Here is a 14,237-nt window from a genome sequence, read left to right on the forward strand (position 1 = left end):
TCGCCCGAGAGGATAAATTGCTTTTGTAAATACTATGGTAAAAACAATGTCTCATGACTTTCAGAATGGTAAAAAGCTGCTAAATAAGCATCGCCAGATCGTGTTTTCCTTCCCTTGCATTGAACAACCAACTTGTTCGAAATACAAAAGGCGCATTTTCGACCCCAGATCCTTCGCTTTCTTAACTGCTCGCGCCATGCACAAATGAGAAGAGCTCTGGGGTCGAGAATGCTACAGGCGCGGTTACAGAGTTGTTCATAAGACTTGACGCATGCGTAAGCTCAGTAAACATCGGCAAAATCCAAGATGGCGATTTTGTCTGGCTGTCACTCCGAGGCACTGTTGTCGTGAACATTTATAAAGTTCTGTTCGCCCTCACGAGCTGAAAAATGCAGAATAGGAGAACGTTACATCAGACTTTACAACAGAGGGTTTACGGTGGCTTTCCGCCTGGCGCCATATTGAAGAGCGCTCGAGGTATGTAGGAAGGTTCTGAGTGATCGGTGAGAGACGATGAAAGATCTGTGAAGATCTGTGAAGATCTGCTGATCTCTTTGATGTCTCAGCTGTTTGTTCAACAGGATTTGATACTATAACCCAGAAAGTTAGAGAAATTCGCTGCGTTTTGCGTAGGTTTTTCTGTTCTAATATTGTTATTCGCAGCAATCTGATTTTTTTTAATCTTACACCGGCTTATCGTGATCGATAGTTTAGTAACTTAATTAACTTAAGTTATATAATTAAGACTTCGATATGTATTTTCCTGTTCCCTGCTATGAATGCTTACTAAGAAAAAAACAATCAGTATGACAAAGTTAAAACGTTTTGGAAAAAATAATTTAGCTTTTGGTGTACACTGACTAATTATAATATCGTTTGCTTATTTGCATGGATCAAGGAAGTAAATATCTAGTGCAGTGCTTGCAGAAAGAAACCATTTTGACTGGACACGAGGGCTGTGTAAGTTTGGGGTGTACTTTGTGTTGTGTCTTGAAGTTAATAATGCACCTCTTCAAGATTTTAACTGGATTGGCCTCCAGTTGTTGATGAATCGATGCCCACCTTAGTATTAGAGAAAATCAATAATAATTGCTGGATCAAGGGTGCATTTTTTTTTTCAGCAAATTTGGAAGTCCTCAAATAAATTTGCAATAAATATGTGAAATATTATTTACCGACTAAATTTTAAGCTCCTAGTCCTGCCAGGAGGTTGTACACCTTGGGAGAAACGTGTACTGTAGAACTTTGCAGAAAATGTCCCCCATGGGAGGAATTTTTTTTTTTGGTCTGCTAGAATCCCCCATCCCCCTGGAATTTTTAATCCCATTTGTGGGGAGTGGGTATGAGGTTTTAACAATAACAATAGTTATATTTTCTGGAACTGCACAATACATGTAGAAGGAATCCTGGCTAATTGGCTAGTCACTTTATCATACAATGCACTTCATCATAAATATGTCAATCTTAGCAGGCATGCAGTGCCAAGAAAGTGAGATGTAATATTACATGTACGATCTTTTATCATTAGCTTTCAGAGCTAGAGGTGACAGGCAAACATCAACATTACTGTTGTTAGATCAAACTTTACTGATATTTTTAGGCTTACAATGTAGTTAATTTCATGAGGGCCATTCCCAAGTCTCCATTTGATATCCACACTGTCACATCGCATGTTGACAAAGTCACTGTAAATCTAAAGCCTTTTTAAACTCATCACAAATAGAGCAAAGCAGTGCAACTGATCCACAACAATCAGCAGAATATACTACAACAATTATGCAATGAACCATAAACCCTTGCAAAACCCCTGAAGGCCACCCCACAGGTCACGTACTCCGCTGGCTGCATAAGCTCATATATAACTTGCCTAAATGATTTTAGCTGGATGGGCATGCTAGCTGGCTGCATTAGCTCGAGTTTAACCTTGCCTAAATGATATTTAGCCACATGAAATATCAATGTGGCATTGACAAGTTGTTAAGTCACCTACACCTAGTGGTGTGCAGTGTTCTCCTTTGCGGGCGGTAACCAGTAAAATTTACCATCTGTAGCAACACTCATTACTGCCTAAAATCCCTTGGAATTCTTGAAAATTCAACAGGTAAAAGAAAAAAATATATAGTTGTTTCACTGACGTAATCGGTATTTTAACCTTGTAAAAGAATAAATAAACAGATTAAAAGATAAACTGCGCAGGCTATGGTTTGTAAGTACTATCTGTGGTTTCGAACTTCGAGACAAGAGCTGCGAATTTTTGCCGGGCAGATGTCATTTCTTCGCACGTGCATCGGAGTTGTTTACGTTCCAGGTAAAGTAATTTTAAACGATACAAGTATTTGATTTGCAAACAATGTGGGGGAAATCAGTTCCATGAACTTCCAATTTAACTATCGGCTTTAGAAAACTGGTGTTGCTAAATTGACCAACATTCACGTGTGGTGATCGAAAACTTCATCTTTGTCACGAAATGCTCCACATTCAGGTCAAAAGTGTTTAAAATCTATTTTCAGACGACGTTTTGAGAGAATCCTTGACAATAAAACCCTTCCAGAACGTAATTGAAAACGAATATGCAGCGATTTCGTTTGGTTTGGAGTGATGACCGCTGATTTTGCTGTGACATTCATGTAAGCACAGCGAGGATACCCTGGAAGTGGCTTTTGCCTACTTTTCTGTGACTTTAGGGCAAGAGAATTAAGACAAGGAATAAAACAATTAAAAATGAAAATGCTGTTTGATTTCATTTGACATCTAAAGCCAAAGGTGTAAAATTAGTAAACTGTAATGCATATTAGATGGAGGTCTTTTCAAAAAATATGTTTTTATTAGTTCCTTTCCTTTTTTGAAATGTTCTTCTGGTGAGCAATTCAATAAGGGGGGGGGGGGGGGGGACAGGATAGAAAGTAGAGCAAGTTATTGATGATTCGTGTATTGAGAGGTTGACCAAGCGTCTGAAAAAAAAAAAAAAAAGAAACCTCTAAGAAAAAACCGGTTTCGCTTTCTATGGTAGCTCTTAAGTCCTACTGCTGAAACAAGCTGACAGGAACAATGAGAAAATCACAATTAAGGAACATTCTGACAACCATTGGTCTTTTGTATTGTATTTAATAATCACACAAACTACCTAGTAATGAGGGTAAAACTTGTATCTGTGAAGGTTTCATTTAAGGTCGGCGCTGAAGTTGACAAGAATGGGGCAAATTTCAATTCCATGTAATGTACAGAGCAGACCTAATAAACAAGGCTGCATTTCAACTGATTGCTTTACCGCTTTAAAATGCTCTTTTACCTGTTGTATGGAAAACAAGGGAGAACCCTGTGGTGTGGGGACGAATTGTGATAGAGAAGCAATATATTTTGCATGCATGTAGTCTATTATGAATTAATTGTCCATGTCTTATTAATATTGTCTTTTGTAGGTTAACAGTATTGCATGGAATGAGACTGGAGACTATCTCCTGTCAGGTGCTGATGATTGCCATCTTAATATTTACCGGCCTGCCAATGGAAAGGTTTGTTGTATATACATAGGTGTACCTCTTATAAACTGAGTCTTAAGTCTGTGCTTAGCTATATCATATGGAGTGAGGTTTCTTCTGGTTGCATGTCAGTTATGGCCTAATCAGCTAGGCCATAAATTTTAGGAAATATAGTTGGATACACTACTATTGTTCAATATGTATTTGTGTTTAGCAAAATCCATAATGGGCCTATTTTAAATCTAAGATTCCAGGTTGTTGTGCACCATAAATTTAATTTATCCAGTCATTTTATCGAGAAAAATTTCCAATATGTAAAAAAGAATCGCAACAATATAATTTACTGAATTTTTTATTTTGTTTTTATTGGTTGTATTTTTGAATTGAAATGTAGTACATTGTTTCTTTTCTTTTTCAGTTATTGCACTCTATCAGATCTGGTCACAGGGCCAACATTTTCAGTGCCAAATTTCTGCCTTGTTCTGGAGACAAATGGGTTGGTACATGTACATTCTTACGTATGTTCTTGTTTTAATTATTAGACTTAATCCAATGCTTTGCTTTTTAATATTTTGGTGTATCTCACATCTCAGTTTTTTTATATAATCATATTGGTTGCATATTTGGGAATCAGTTTCTATATTTTTAATTTTTAACTTGTCATCTTCTTTATTCTGTAAATATTTAATATATGAGGGCCACTGGTTTTTCATTTATTACTGTTGTGTGCAACCCTCAATAAACAAAGTTGATTACTATTATTATTATTATTATTATTATTATTATTATTATTATTATTATTACTATTATTTTGTCAATGCATGGTACATGGGTAAACAATCAGGTTTCTATCCATTCGCCTGCAGAGCAGATGTTTTCTACAGCAGATAATGGGTACAATAATTTTGTGAACTGTGCATCTTTGCAGATCTAAGTTTATTCCTATTTTTTTTTTCCCTTCCCCCCCTGTCTTTTAGCTTTTAAATAATCTTTAATGTAAAGTGCCATGGACAATTAGTGGATTTGGCGCTGTATAAATATTTTTATTATATATTTTATTATATATCTTTTCCAACCCATTACCCCCACAGTTTTATGGCAAAAAGTAAATTCAAGTACACGTGTCCTTTACAATAAATATATATCATTGTCATTTATAGTTGATTGAGAGGTGTAGCATGCATTTTTCATGCATTATGTACTGAAAAGAAAGTTGATCGAGTGCCGAATGCGCAAGCTGCTTTGGGAAGTTAGGGGGCATGCCCCAGGGATTTTTATTTTTAGGGGCTTGAAATACCATTTCCCACATTTTCCAGGGAACAGTTTGTTAGATCAAAACATGGAAAAAGGTAATAGTATTTAGTACCTTGTTTCATACAGTATGTCAAACATAGGGATAATTGATATTAGGTTATACAGGAGAGCCTAAAGACTGTTTAACTAGCTAAGTTGATCATTAAAGACACTTGTCGCTCTGCGAAGGTATGCACTTGCGTATGTGTGCATATCGTCACTACGCCTCTGTTATTTTCATGTAATAATTATTTCTGTCACAAATATTGGATGCCATCTTTTCCAGTCACTGAAACAGCATAGAGTATTACAGTCAACCTATTATTTTGTTAGTGAGAACACCAACAATGTGTTCAAAATCTAATGATGTTAATATCTGATTACATGTGCCTGGGTATTTACATCGACAGATAGTTTCCTGTGCTGGAGATGGCATGATTCATTTCACAGATCTTGAAAGGGAGTCAACATATGGACAATTTCAATTTGACTGTCACGCAGGAACTACATATGAGGTATACCGGTATTTCTGTATCTATAGACATGCTTGCATTATTGTTATGCTACAGATTATTACTTTGTAAATCAGGGGATTTTTTCACTCATACCTTAACAAAATATGAAAAAAAGGAGCAAAAACCCTCAGCTGACATGTACTACACATTGGTCACATACATTACATACTGTAGCTCTTAAAATGATAAACATTTAGTTCCCTCTGACTATAAGCCTCTTATCATCAAGAAGTGTTTGTTGCATTTGACAACTGTGTTACTCCACTATATGTAAAATTTTTTAGGACCTTTTTTTTGGTATTTTTTAATTTTTTTCAGAATTTCAGAATGTGTTCTAAACTTTCTAATTCCCTACAGTGAAAAGCATCTCTCCCACACCAGCTGCCCTACACTCCCAAAAATAAATCGTGGGTGCAATGTTCTTACCAGAGTGCTTTTTGCATAGAAGATGCATTGTGTAAGTTATCCATTTTATTTGTATTCAATCAGGTCATTACAACCCCTGGAGATCCAAATACATTCTTAAGTTGTGGAGAAGATGGAACTGTGAGGCTTTTTGACCTCAGAACAAAAACAAAGTGCTCAAATAGAGATTGCAAAGAGGTACCTGACTCAGTGCACTTCTTAGTATGTTAGTCAGTTAGTCTAGGCTGTGTGGTGTTAGATTGAATTTTAACCCTAGTGTAGCAAATGCAGATGTACATGTACATGTTATCGTGGAGGTTTTAACTCATGTGCCAACAGCCATGTGAATTTGTTGCAACAAAAGGAAGTGTTTTCATAAGAAAAGAGTTCAACTCCCACAGGAATGGTTTTTAGGACACCAATATGGCTGCAGTGACATGATATTTCAAATTTCGTAAGACCTTTTTGACCACATTTCCAAACACCAAGAATAGAGTTGAAAATATGACACACAGCTGAGTATTTTTTATGAACTTTGTGTTGTTTGGAAATATCGTCAAACACGGTCGTGAATGTTTGATATATCTTATCCATTGAAACTAAAACTAAGAAGAAAATGGAGATGTAAAATGGTAAAAACCTATGCTAATTGAGACCAGATATCCAAACACCATCACAGTCATGATTTCCTGTGTTTTAACTGGACAAATTATTAGTAAGTTTGAGAAATCATGTGAAAACACTCTACAGCCTGATAAACCGTACACCATACAACTTAGCTGCCTTCAAAAGAGTTTTCCCATGATTTTGGGGATGAAAGCCACCGATTTGGCATATTTTCAACACATACACTCCCAAAGTTAAACCTTACTATACACTGTAGATCAGTTTCACGTATTGGAAGAACTGACAACAAAATGGTTAATACAGCATAGTGCTCAAAAGGGTATGCATGGTGGTATTTGGAAATAGAAAATGGAACCTGTGTTTATACAGCCTGATGCAAATAGATGAAGCAGTATTTTCAGCCACAATAATCATTATCTTTAGAAGAGTGAAGAACCACATAAGATAATTTGATTTTCATGTTTGCCCTAGTCACAGGTTGACTACTGTGTTTAAAATAAAGCCAATAAAATATTTCCAGTGATCCAGTGTAAGGATGTCGAATGTTTACATAACTTCATTCAAAATGACCACACATCCTATCAGAGTGGGCAAAATAACCACAATTTTGTAAACTAATTAACTATTGTAAGGTCAGAAATTGTCTCTAATTTTATGTTTTTGTTTTGTTTTGTTTTTTTTTAACACAGGATATTCTTATTGACTGTGGTAAAGCTGTCACATCAATCAACCTGAACCCCATCACACCATACCACCTGGGTATTGGCTGCGAGGACAGTACTGTGCGTGTGTTTGACAGACGAGCGCTGAGCAGTAGCAGTTCAAACAAGATGAATGGCATGTTCTGCCAGTTTAGACCAGACTCACTTAATGGTAGAACGTGTAGAGTGACATCACTCAATTACAGGTGCGTGCTTAATTACAGTACTTGACGTGACAGGTCAGTGAGTGAATGCATCTACTTAGTTACAGAGATACATAGAGCTGGTTACTTGTGTACAAACACTATGTACGCATTACGGACCTGTTAGTTAGGTGGCAGGTATCCTGCGGGTAGTCTCTCGTGTTTGGGTTTCATGTGGCTAGTCATGTAAGCAAGTAGCATTTAAGATGGTGTCTTAATCATTCGGGGATTGAGTTGACATGACTTTTGGTGACTCCAGGACAGTTTGAAGAACTGTCATTGAGAAGGAGATTTCCAGATTTTAGGGGAGTTACATTTTTTAGAGTGCTGTCTGAATAACATAAAGGGTGTGTCTTTTGTAAAGGTGTTTTGGTTCCTATGAGACAAAGATATTCGTCGTTAAGTACGTGGAGGTATCGTACGTAGTTTTTTTCTTACAGTATCAGAGTAGAGAGATTTGAAGATTACCTTTTCCTTTGATGCTCTAACAAAATCTCACAACTGGTATTAGAGAGTGTATGGTTATTGCTAAGGAGAATATGTATCATGATATTGAAATGTGGTCTTTTTCTTTGCAGCCCTGACGGTAGTGAGCTCCTGGTGAGTTACTGTGCTGATTACGTTTATCTCTTCACGTTACGAGGCACGAAACAACCCTGCTCCTACCGCGATGATGGCTCAGATAACGGATACTCTAACGGTAGTAACGGCCATCGGAATGTGCCGCCATTGAAGCGTCTGCGCCTGCGAGGTGATTGGTCAGACACTGGGCCCAACGCCAGGCCTGAGAGTGAACACCCCTCCCCAGAAAGCTCCCTTATGCAGCGCATGTCTGATATGTTTGCGCGCTGGCTCGAAGAATCGTTTCGCGCTGGTCAGCGTCACAGAGCGCGGACGTCGTCTTCGAGGTCCACGACGTCATCTTCGTCTTTGTCGTCTTCGACGGCGTCATATTTTTCTGGTAGTTCGTCAGAGTCGAGTGGTACTTCTGGAGTTTTCGGAGAGGAGCCGAGGAGACGTCGGAGTCACGAACGAACTTCCGAGTCGTCCCAAAGCAGTAGAGGATTGGAAGTAAACTTGTCCGGTGACATGTCCATGGAAACCGACTCGGACTCAACGCCGAGCATAGGAAATAGCTGTAGAACTGCGCAAAGTGTCTCCAGTACCACATCTGTTGAGCTTATTCCACATTCCCAAGAGGAAACCGAAAGTGTTTCTGATTCGGCGAGTGAAACATCAACTAACAGTGCTACTGTTTATATAACAGCAGCTGGGAATGATACAGATTCGCGAGGACAGAACTCTGAAACCTTAAATGAAGCACTGTCAATTACGAAAGAAAACGAAAATAGACATCTTGTGGATCGGCTAAGCCGAAGTGATACCGATGTTGCGTCGAGCAGGGAGCGAACGTCTGGTCAAACGATTTCGTCTAATTTAAGGGACTCGCTTTCAACGTCTGCCATTACAACACATGGTAGACCACAAAAGAAATCCAAAAGTGTAAAAAGGACAGAACCAGTTGAAAATTTAGCAGCTGCAAGCAGTGGTCACGCTGATGAGTTCCCGACCAGAGCAGGGAGTCGAACGCGAGCAGAGCCCACCCCGAGTCGAACGCACGCGGAACCCACGCCTCGCGAGGAAGTGAGAAGCGCAAGAAGCTTAGCTATGAGTGATGATGAAAGCGCCGTGCTTCAGGATCAAACCTCAGCAGCCACTCGAATTCAGCGTGTTTATAGGCTTCACAAGAAAGCTAAGTCGAGTGTAGAGTACGAAGAACAGGAAATCTGGATCCCAGAAATGACACGTGTCTACAAGGGTCACCGTAACGCGCGAACAATGGTAAGGTGCTCTTATTTCCAATACTGAGCTATTTACCAACTTGAACTTGATAAATTTAAACTAAACTGCCTTTGCAAGTTAGTGGTGCTGACGTTTTGAGCGTTATGTCTTTGTCAGAGAAAAGTAGATACGCCTGAATTCCAATTATCACTATCCCTTCCCTATCCACACCTCCCCCTCCCCGCCCGCCTAAAAGAAAAGAGAGCTTAAACAACAACGAGGACGACGCCTAGTCAAAAATGAATTTACAGTTTACCAGCGAAATTCGCAATTGTCTAGATCTGTTCAGTGCGCTAATGGCTCTAAAAACGTGTTCACTCTAAGTATGCAATGACAGCGTTCAATTCCAAATGAAAATACGAAAAATTAGCCGTCGTCGTCCACGTTCAGTAGACTACGCAGAACTTGGTCATTTCACGTTGTTGTTTTGCAGACTGGACGGCAAAGAAATGTACAAAGATTTACAACGCACGTGCATAGCCATTGTTCTACTCATTAAACCGTTTGCTTGGTGGCGTTTTCGTTGCTTTCTTCGTCGTGGTTTGCTTAAGCTCCATGATAATTCAATTGAAAGGCGTTCTGATACTATAAGGCTTGTTTTGTCGTTTTATATCATTACTAGTCTGCTTACAGCCGTTTTCTTTGTTGTTTTCTTAGTTTTATCTACCTAATGCTCTTTCCGTTCGCGTCTGTTGAATATCCCGCGGTTTCTATTTAGCTTGCGTCCTCTACGATGTTAGAGGAAATGAAGGGTCTATGAACTGAACAGACTTTGTTGTTTAATTATGCTCGTGTGGTACTTGTTCGGAGTTACGTATCGTACCGAAAGTTTACCAAGCGGTATTCCTGTGTAACCAAACGTTTTCGTAATATATCGAAACCGGTTTGAACTTTCAAACTATGTGCCTCTTTGCAGATCAAGGAAGCTAATTTCTGGGGTGAGGAGTATGTTCTCAGCGGCAGTGATTGTGGGCGCATCTTTATTTGGGACAAGTACAGCGCTGAACTGGTAATGATTCTTCAAGGCGACAAACACGTGGTCAACTGCGTCCAGCCACACCCATTTGACCCTAGTAAGTCATCGATTATGCCCTAGTCTGTTCACAATCCGTTTTTTTTTCACAGGAGCGAAGAGATGTGCTTGAGGGAGCTTTCGCGCTCGTTTAATATTTTGCTCGCGCTCCCCTTAATCTCAAGAGATATCGGGAGGTCTGTGAATAGGCTAACGTTTTTGTCGTTGTTGAAAAGTCTTCATCGAAACGAGCGATACGATAACGAATCCTCGTAGAGATAACCCTTCAAACAATGAGGTTCATATAGAGTCATCTTCAGTGATTTCAGCCGAGTATATCAAAGTAGAATTTAATGAATGCAAACAATTCTTTATCAAACTTATAGATATGTATTTAATATACGTTTTCTATCATAAATTTTTAAAAAGTTTGAAAACCGCAAGAAAAAGTCATCTTTCATTTTCGATGGGGCGAAATTTATCTTGTGTCATTGTTGAATCAAGGGAGTTTTTTGCGGTGCAGTAACACCTTAATATTGACTCTGTTCTTCTGTTGCATTAAACTAACAGTTCTGGCATCGAGTGGAATAGACTACGATATCAAACTCTGGACTCCTTCAGCTAAAGAGCCCATGGAGCCCAAAGATAAGGACGAGGTTTGTTACATGTAGTTAAATAGTACAGTAAATGGTAAGTTTGGTAATCTGCACGCTTGTCGTAATGTCTAATATTCGTAAATTGAATAAAACAGCTTTTCCCACTAAAAGTGAAGTCTAAACTGGCAATCTCGTCACTAATCAATAACTTGATGTTCTTTCAGTTTCTAATCGTATAGATCTATAACAAAATTCTCGATCGTCATTGGATGTCCGCGCGCCTATTTGTCATGTAATCGGCGTACAATCACATGGGTGCCCAATAACAGGTATCCAATTACAACTTTTTTGTAATTGGATACCCATATGATTCGCACTTTAATTACGCGCGCTTTAATGGCCTTAATATTTCCTACAGTTTTGGAAGGCGCTACTCACTTTTTCGCTCAAAAAAAAGTTCTCAAAAGACTTCTTTAATTTTGAAATTTTGTCCCTGATACGATTACATGTAATTAGTAGTTGGACCTCGTGTCGTACAATTCAGGCAGTAATCGGGCGAATAATTCCAAGATCGGACGAGTGCAAAGCCGATTTGAAATTTCGATCACGATTACTCCCTGAATTGTATTCCAGCCGATCCAATTACTGTTACCTATCGTGAGCAATTGAGAAGGCTGTTTTTTTTTTTTTTTTAAGTGAACGATTTGATAATTTAGTTTACTAGTTCTCTTCTCGCTATGTGCTGCATATGGCTGCAACTCTCCTTCTCCAAGCAACCCTGTCTTTTGCCACACCCATTGCTTCAGCCCAGCTGGCTCATCCGTCCTGTCTGCGATAATTTGTCAAATACAGTTTAATAAATGATTGTTGTTTTCGTTTCTGTTTTCTTTGAAGATAATCGGTCGTAACGAGAAAATGTTAGAGGAGAGTAGAGACACGATTACAGTGCCAGCCTCCTTCATGATCCGCATGCTGGCTTCTTTGAATCACGCCAGGTTTGGTACGTAGCCAACCTTCTTTTTTCTGAAATAGTTGTCACTAAATGTTATATGCCTTAGTACTTGCCTGTTGCTTGTTACCTCGTAGATTGGTTTGTCATTTACGGACTAGGCAAATATGCATTAAGCCATTTTCGAGTTGCTTTTTACCTTAAAACGAGTCCTGGTGCACAACCTTTCGTATGGAAATGAGTTTGATTTGCAAGACAATGAACGTGCAAGAAAAACTCATTTTAATAAGAAATGTTGTGCACCAAGACTCCTTTTGAAGCAGAGGTAACAGCAACTCGGAAATTGCTTATTGGTCTTTTGCAAACTTATCTGTCAAGTAACTTGTCAGCAGTCATAACAGATGGTCATGGTATGAAATGGATGCTTAAAATGGGGTTAAAAGCCTGATGGGATTATACGTGGTAAGATTGGTTCACAAAGGTCGACTCGTGCGTTGAACGTGACGCTTTCTAATGTCATCCATTGATTGGTGGTTAGAATTTCCGAGCATTTCCATTGGTCGAGAGCACGTGAACAGTAAATGTCGCGCACGCGTTTTTCCGTTTTAAGGCACTATCTGTTATTTGCAAGTCAACTAGAAATTATCGTGTGACAATATAGGTCAACTATTTAATTGACGCTAACTGTGTAACTAGTTTAAACCGGTGATGTGACGGGGTGACCTGCACCGTTTACAAGTTCCTTTATAGCCGACTGGCCAAACGAAACAATTGGTAAAGAACACAAAAAACGCTCCTACCCTTAGAACAAACGCGGTACAGATTAGCATGAACGTAAAAAGAGGTAAGTTAAGCGGCGGAAGGGACATATTAAAACAGCAGTTGTGGTCTTCATTTGGCTGAGTATGTTCAGAACTGTTCTTTCGTGTCTCTTAACAGGTCAACAAAATCAAGATGAGGATACTGATTCTGATTCCAGTGACGACTAAAAGAGGTGTTGCGCTTGTCACGCAATCGTCACGCAACTCAACTTGAAGCCAATTGAGTTACTTACCTGCATGGGTGTTTCTTGTTCCCTAGGTTTACGTTGGGTCTTTTATGTAAATAATAACTTAGTAATGTTCGTAGTTAATATGTTTAGTAGGTTACTGTTTTACAACTTGGGAGCTTTTTGAGTCCGCTTTTTTCCTTTGGCCCAAAACGGATCAAAACGAGTTTCGTCGCAAAACCATTCATACGAAAAGTAGTTTTTCTCCCAGGTTCATTTATTGTTTAATAAGACTCATTTTCTTATAGAATGGCAGGTTTTTACCTCGTTTGAAATTGATACAGAGGGAAAAAAAACATTTCAGAAATGCAACTTCCCATTTTGGATGTAAAACATCAAATGCTGTTGAGTGGCATGTTGAACATTTTAGTTACAATAGGAAAGCTCTGCTAAAATGTGTTGGTTTAGTTTGGTTTGGATTTGTCTTGTTTAATAAAACCCTTTGCTTTCAGTGTTTTGCCAAATAAATAGCTTGAGAGATTTAAATCAACTAGTACATGTCACGATATTGGAAGTCATTTTTTGATGTACAAAATTACTTTCAAATTGAAGGAAACATGAAAATAATAGTTCTCTGTAGAAAAAAAAAAATAACAAAAGAAATGATAAGCTGAAAACAGACAAGGATGTTTACAAGTGAAGAAGATTAATGTTGTTTATGAAAAACAGACTTGTTTTCCTAGATACGCCGTCAGTAACACGTGTAGGCTTCATGGATTGAAGCCTGGTTACCAAAGACGCTTGCTCGTGAAATCAAGGCTACGGTATATTAGGAAGCAAGAGTTTTGAAACCAAGCAGCTTGTCAAAATTGTTTGGAAATTTTTTGATCCTTCTCTGGAACGTTGAAGATGTCTTCCCAATGAATTGAATTTATTTAAGTAGCTATCAAGTCTGAACGATCATAAGAAAAGTCGTTTAATTTAATGAGAACATAAGACGGATAAAAAAAATTGTACAAATTACTAAGGATGTGTAAATAGTTGTAAATAATATTGTTTCAAAAATGAGTTTTGTCTTGTTATGTAAATAAGCTGGTCCATTTAGGAAAAAAATGTTTAAACTCGAGACACCACACCTTTAGGGCTTCGTGCAATGTTCTCCGCATATACTCACGAGCGGTGCCAGAAACTGGAAAAATTAATAGATGAAACGTATACCGACCCTATTCGTTTGGAACCTTCAGACGCCTATGGTTTCACGCGTCCATCCAGGCCTTTCGCGTACCACGTGAAGGCGAGGACGCCAGTATTTAAGAGGCGATGGAATAGACCAGGAGGTGTAGTCTACGAATTTTACTAGCCTCTTCCTTCCATTGTTTGTCAGCTGGCGAAAGTCTTCTATCAAAATTTACGAGTAACATCATCTCCCGCCCTGCCTCCTGTGAGTGAAAGGTATCGGAAAATAAGTTTTTGGATTGATATTTTGACTCATTGTGGTGTGGGCCATGTCCATTTGATGACTGAGGACCGCCCATACTACGTTGGAGAAATTTGGAAATGCAGCTTTATTTCTACAGAAAAGCCTACCTTCCACTCTAATCCGTCACGAAAACGGAGCCTCTCAAAA

The 14,237-nt window shown here is 38.7% G+C and overlaps 1 protein-coding gene across 1 annotated transcript; it reads left to right on the forward strand.

Annotated features, from left to right (window-relative positions):
* Positions 1-270: 270 nt before the first annotated feature.
* Positions 271-13,678, forward strand: LOC110057832 (DDB1- and CUL4-associated factor 6-like). Its single transcript, XM_089283408.1, has 12 exons — positions 271-477; positions 899-960; positions 3,420-3,512; positions 3,898-3,975; positions 5,183-5,287; positions 5,777-5,890; positions 7,009-7,226; positions 7,802-9,065; positions 9,982-10,138; positions 10,648-10,733; positions 11,568-11,673; positions 12,562-13,678. The coding sequence occupies exons 1-12, from the start codon at positions 390-392 to the stop codon at positions 12,609-12,611; spliced, it is 2,421 nt and encodes an 806-aa protein (XP_089139534.1). The 5' UTR covers positions 271-389; the 3' UTR covers positions 12,612-13,678.
* The last annotated feature ends 559 nt before the right edge of the window (positions 13,679-14,237 follow it).

The sequence above is a fragment of the Orbicella faveolata genome, unplaced genomic scaffold, assembly GCF_042242905.1.
Source record: "Orbicella faveolata isolate gen_17 unplaced genomic scaffold, um_ofav_v1 contig_12, whole genome shotgun sequence".
Taxonomy (NCBI): Eukaryota; Metazoa; Cnidaria; class Anthozoa; order Scleractinia; family Merulinidae; genus Orbicella; species Orbicella faveolata.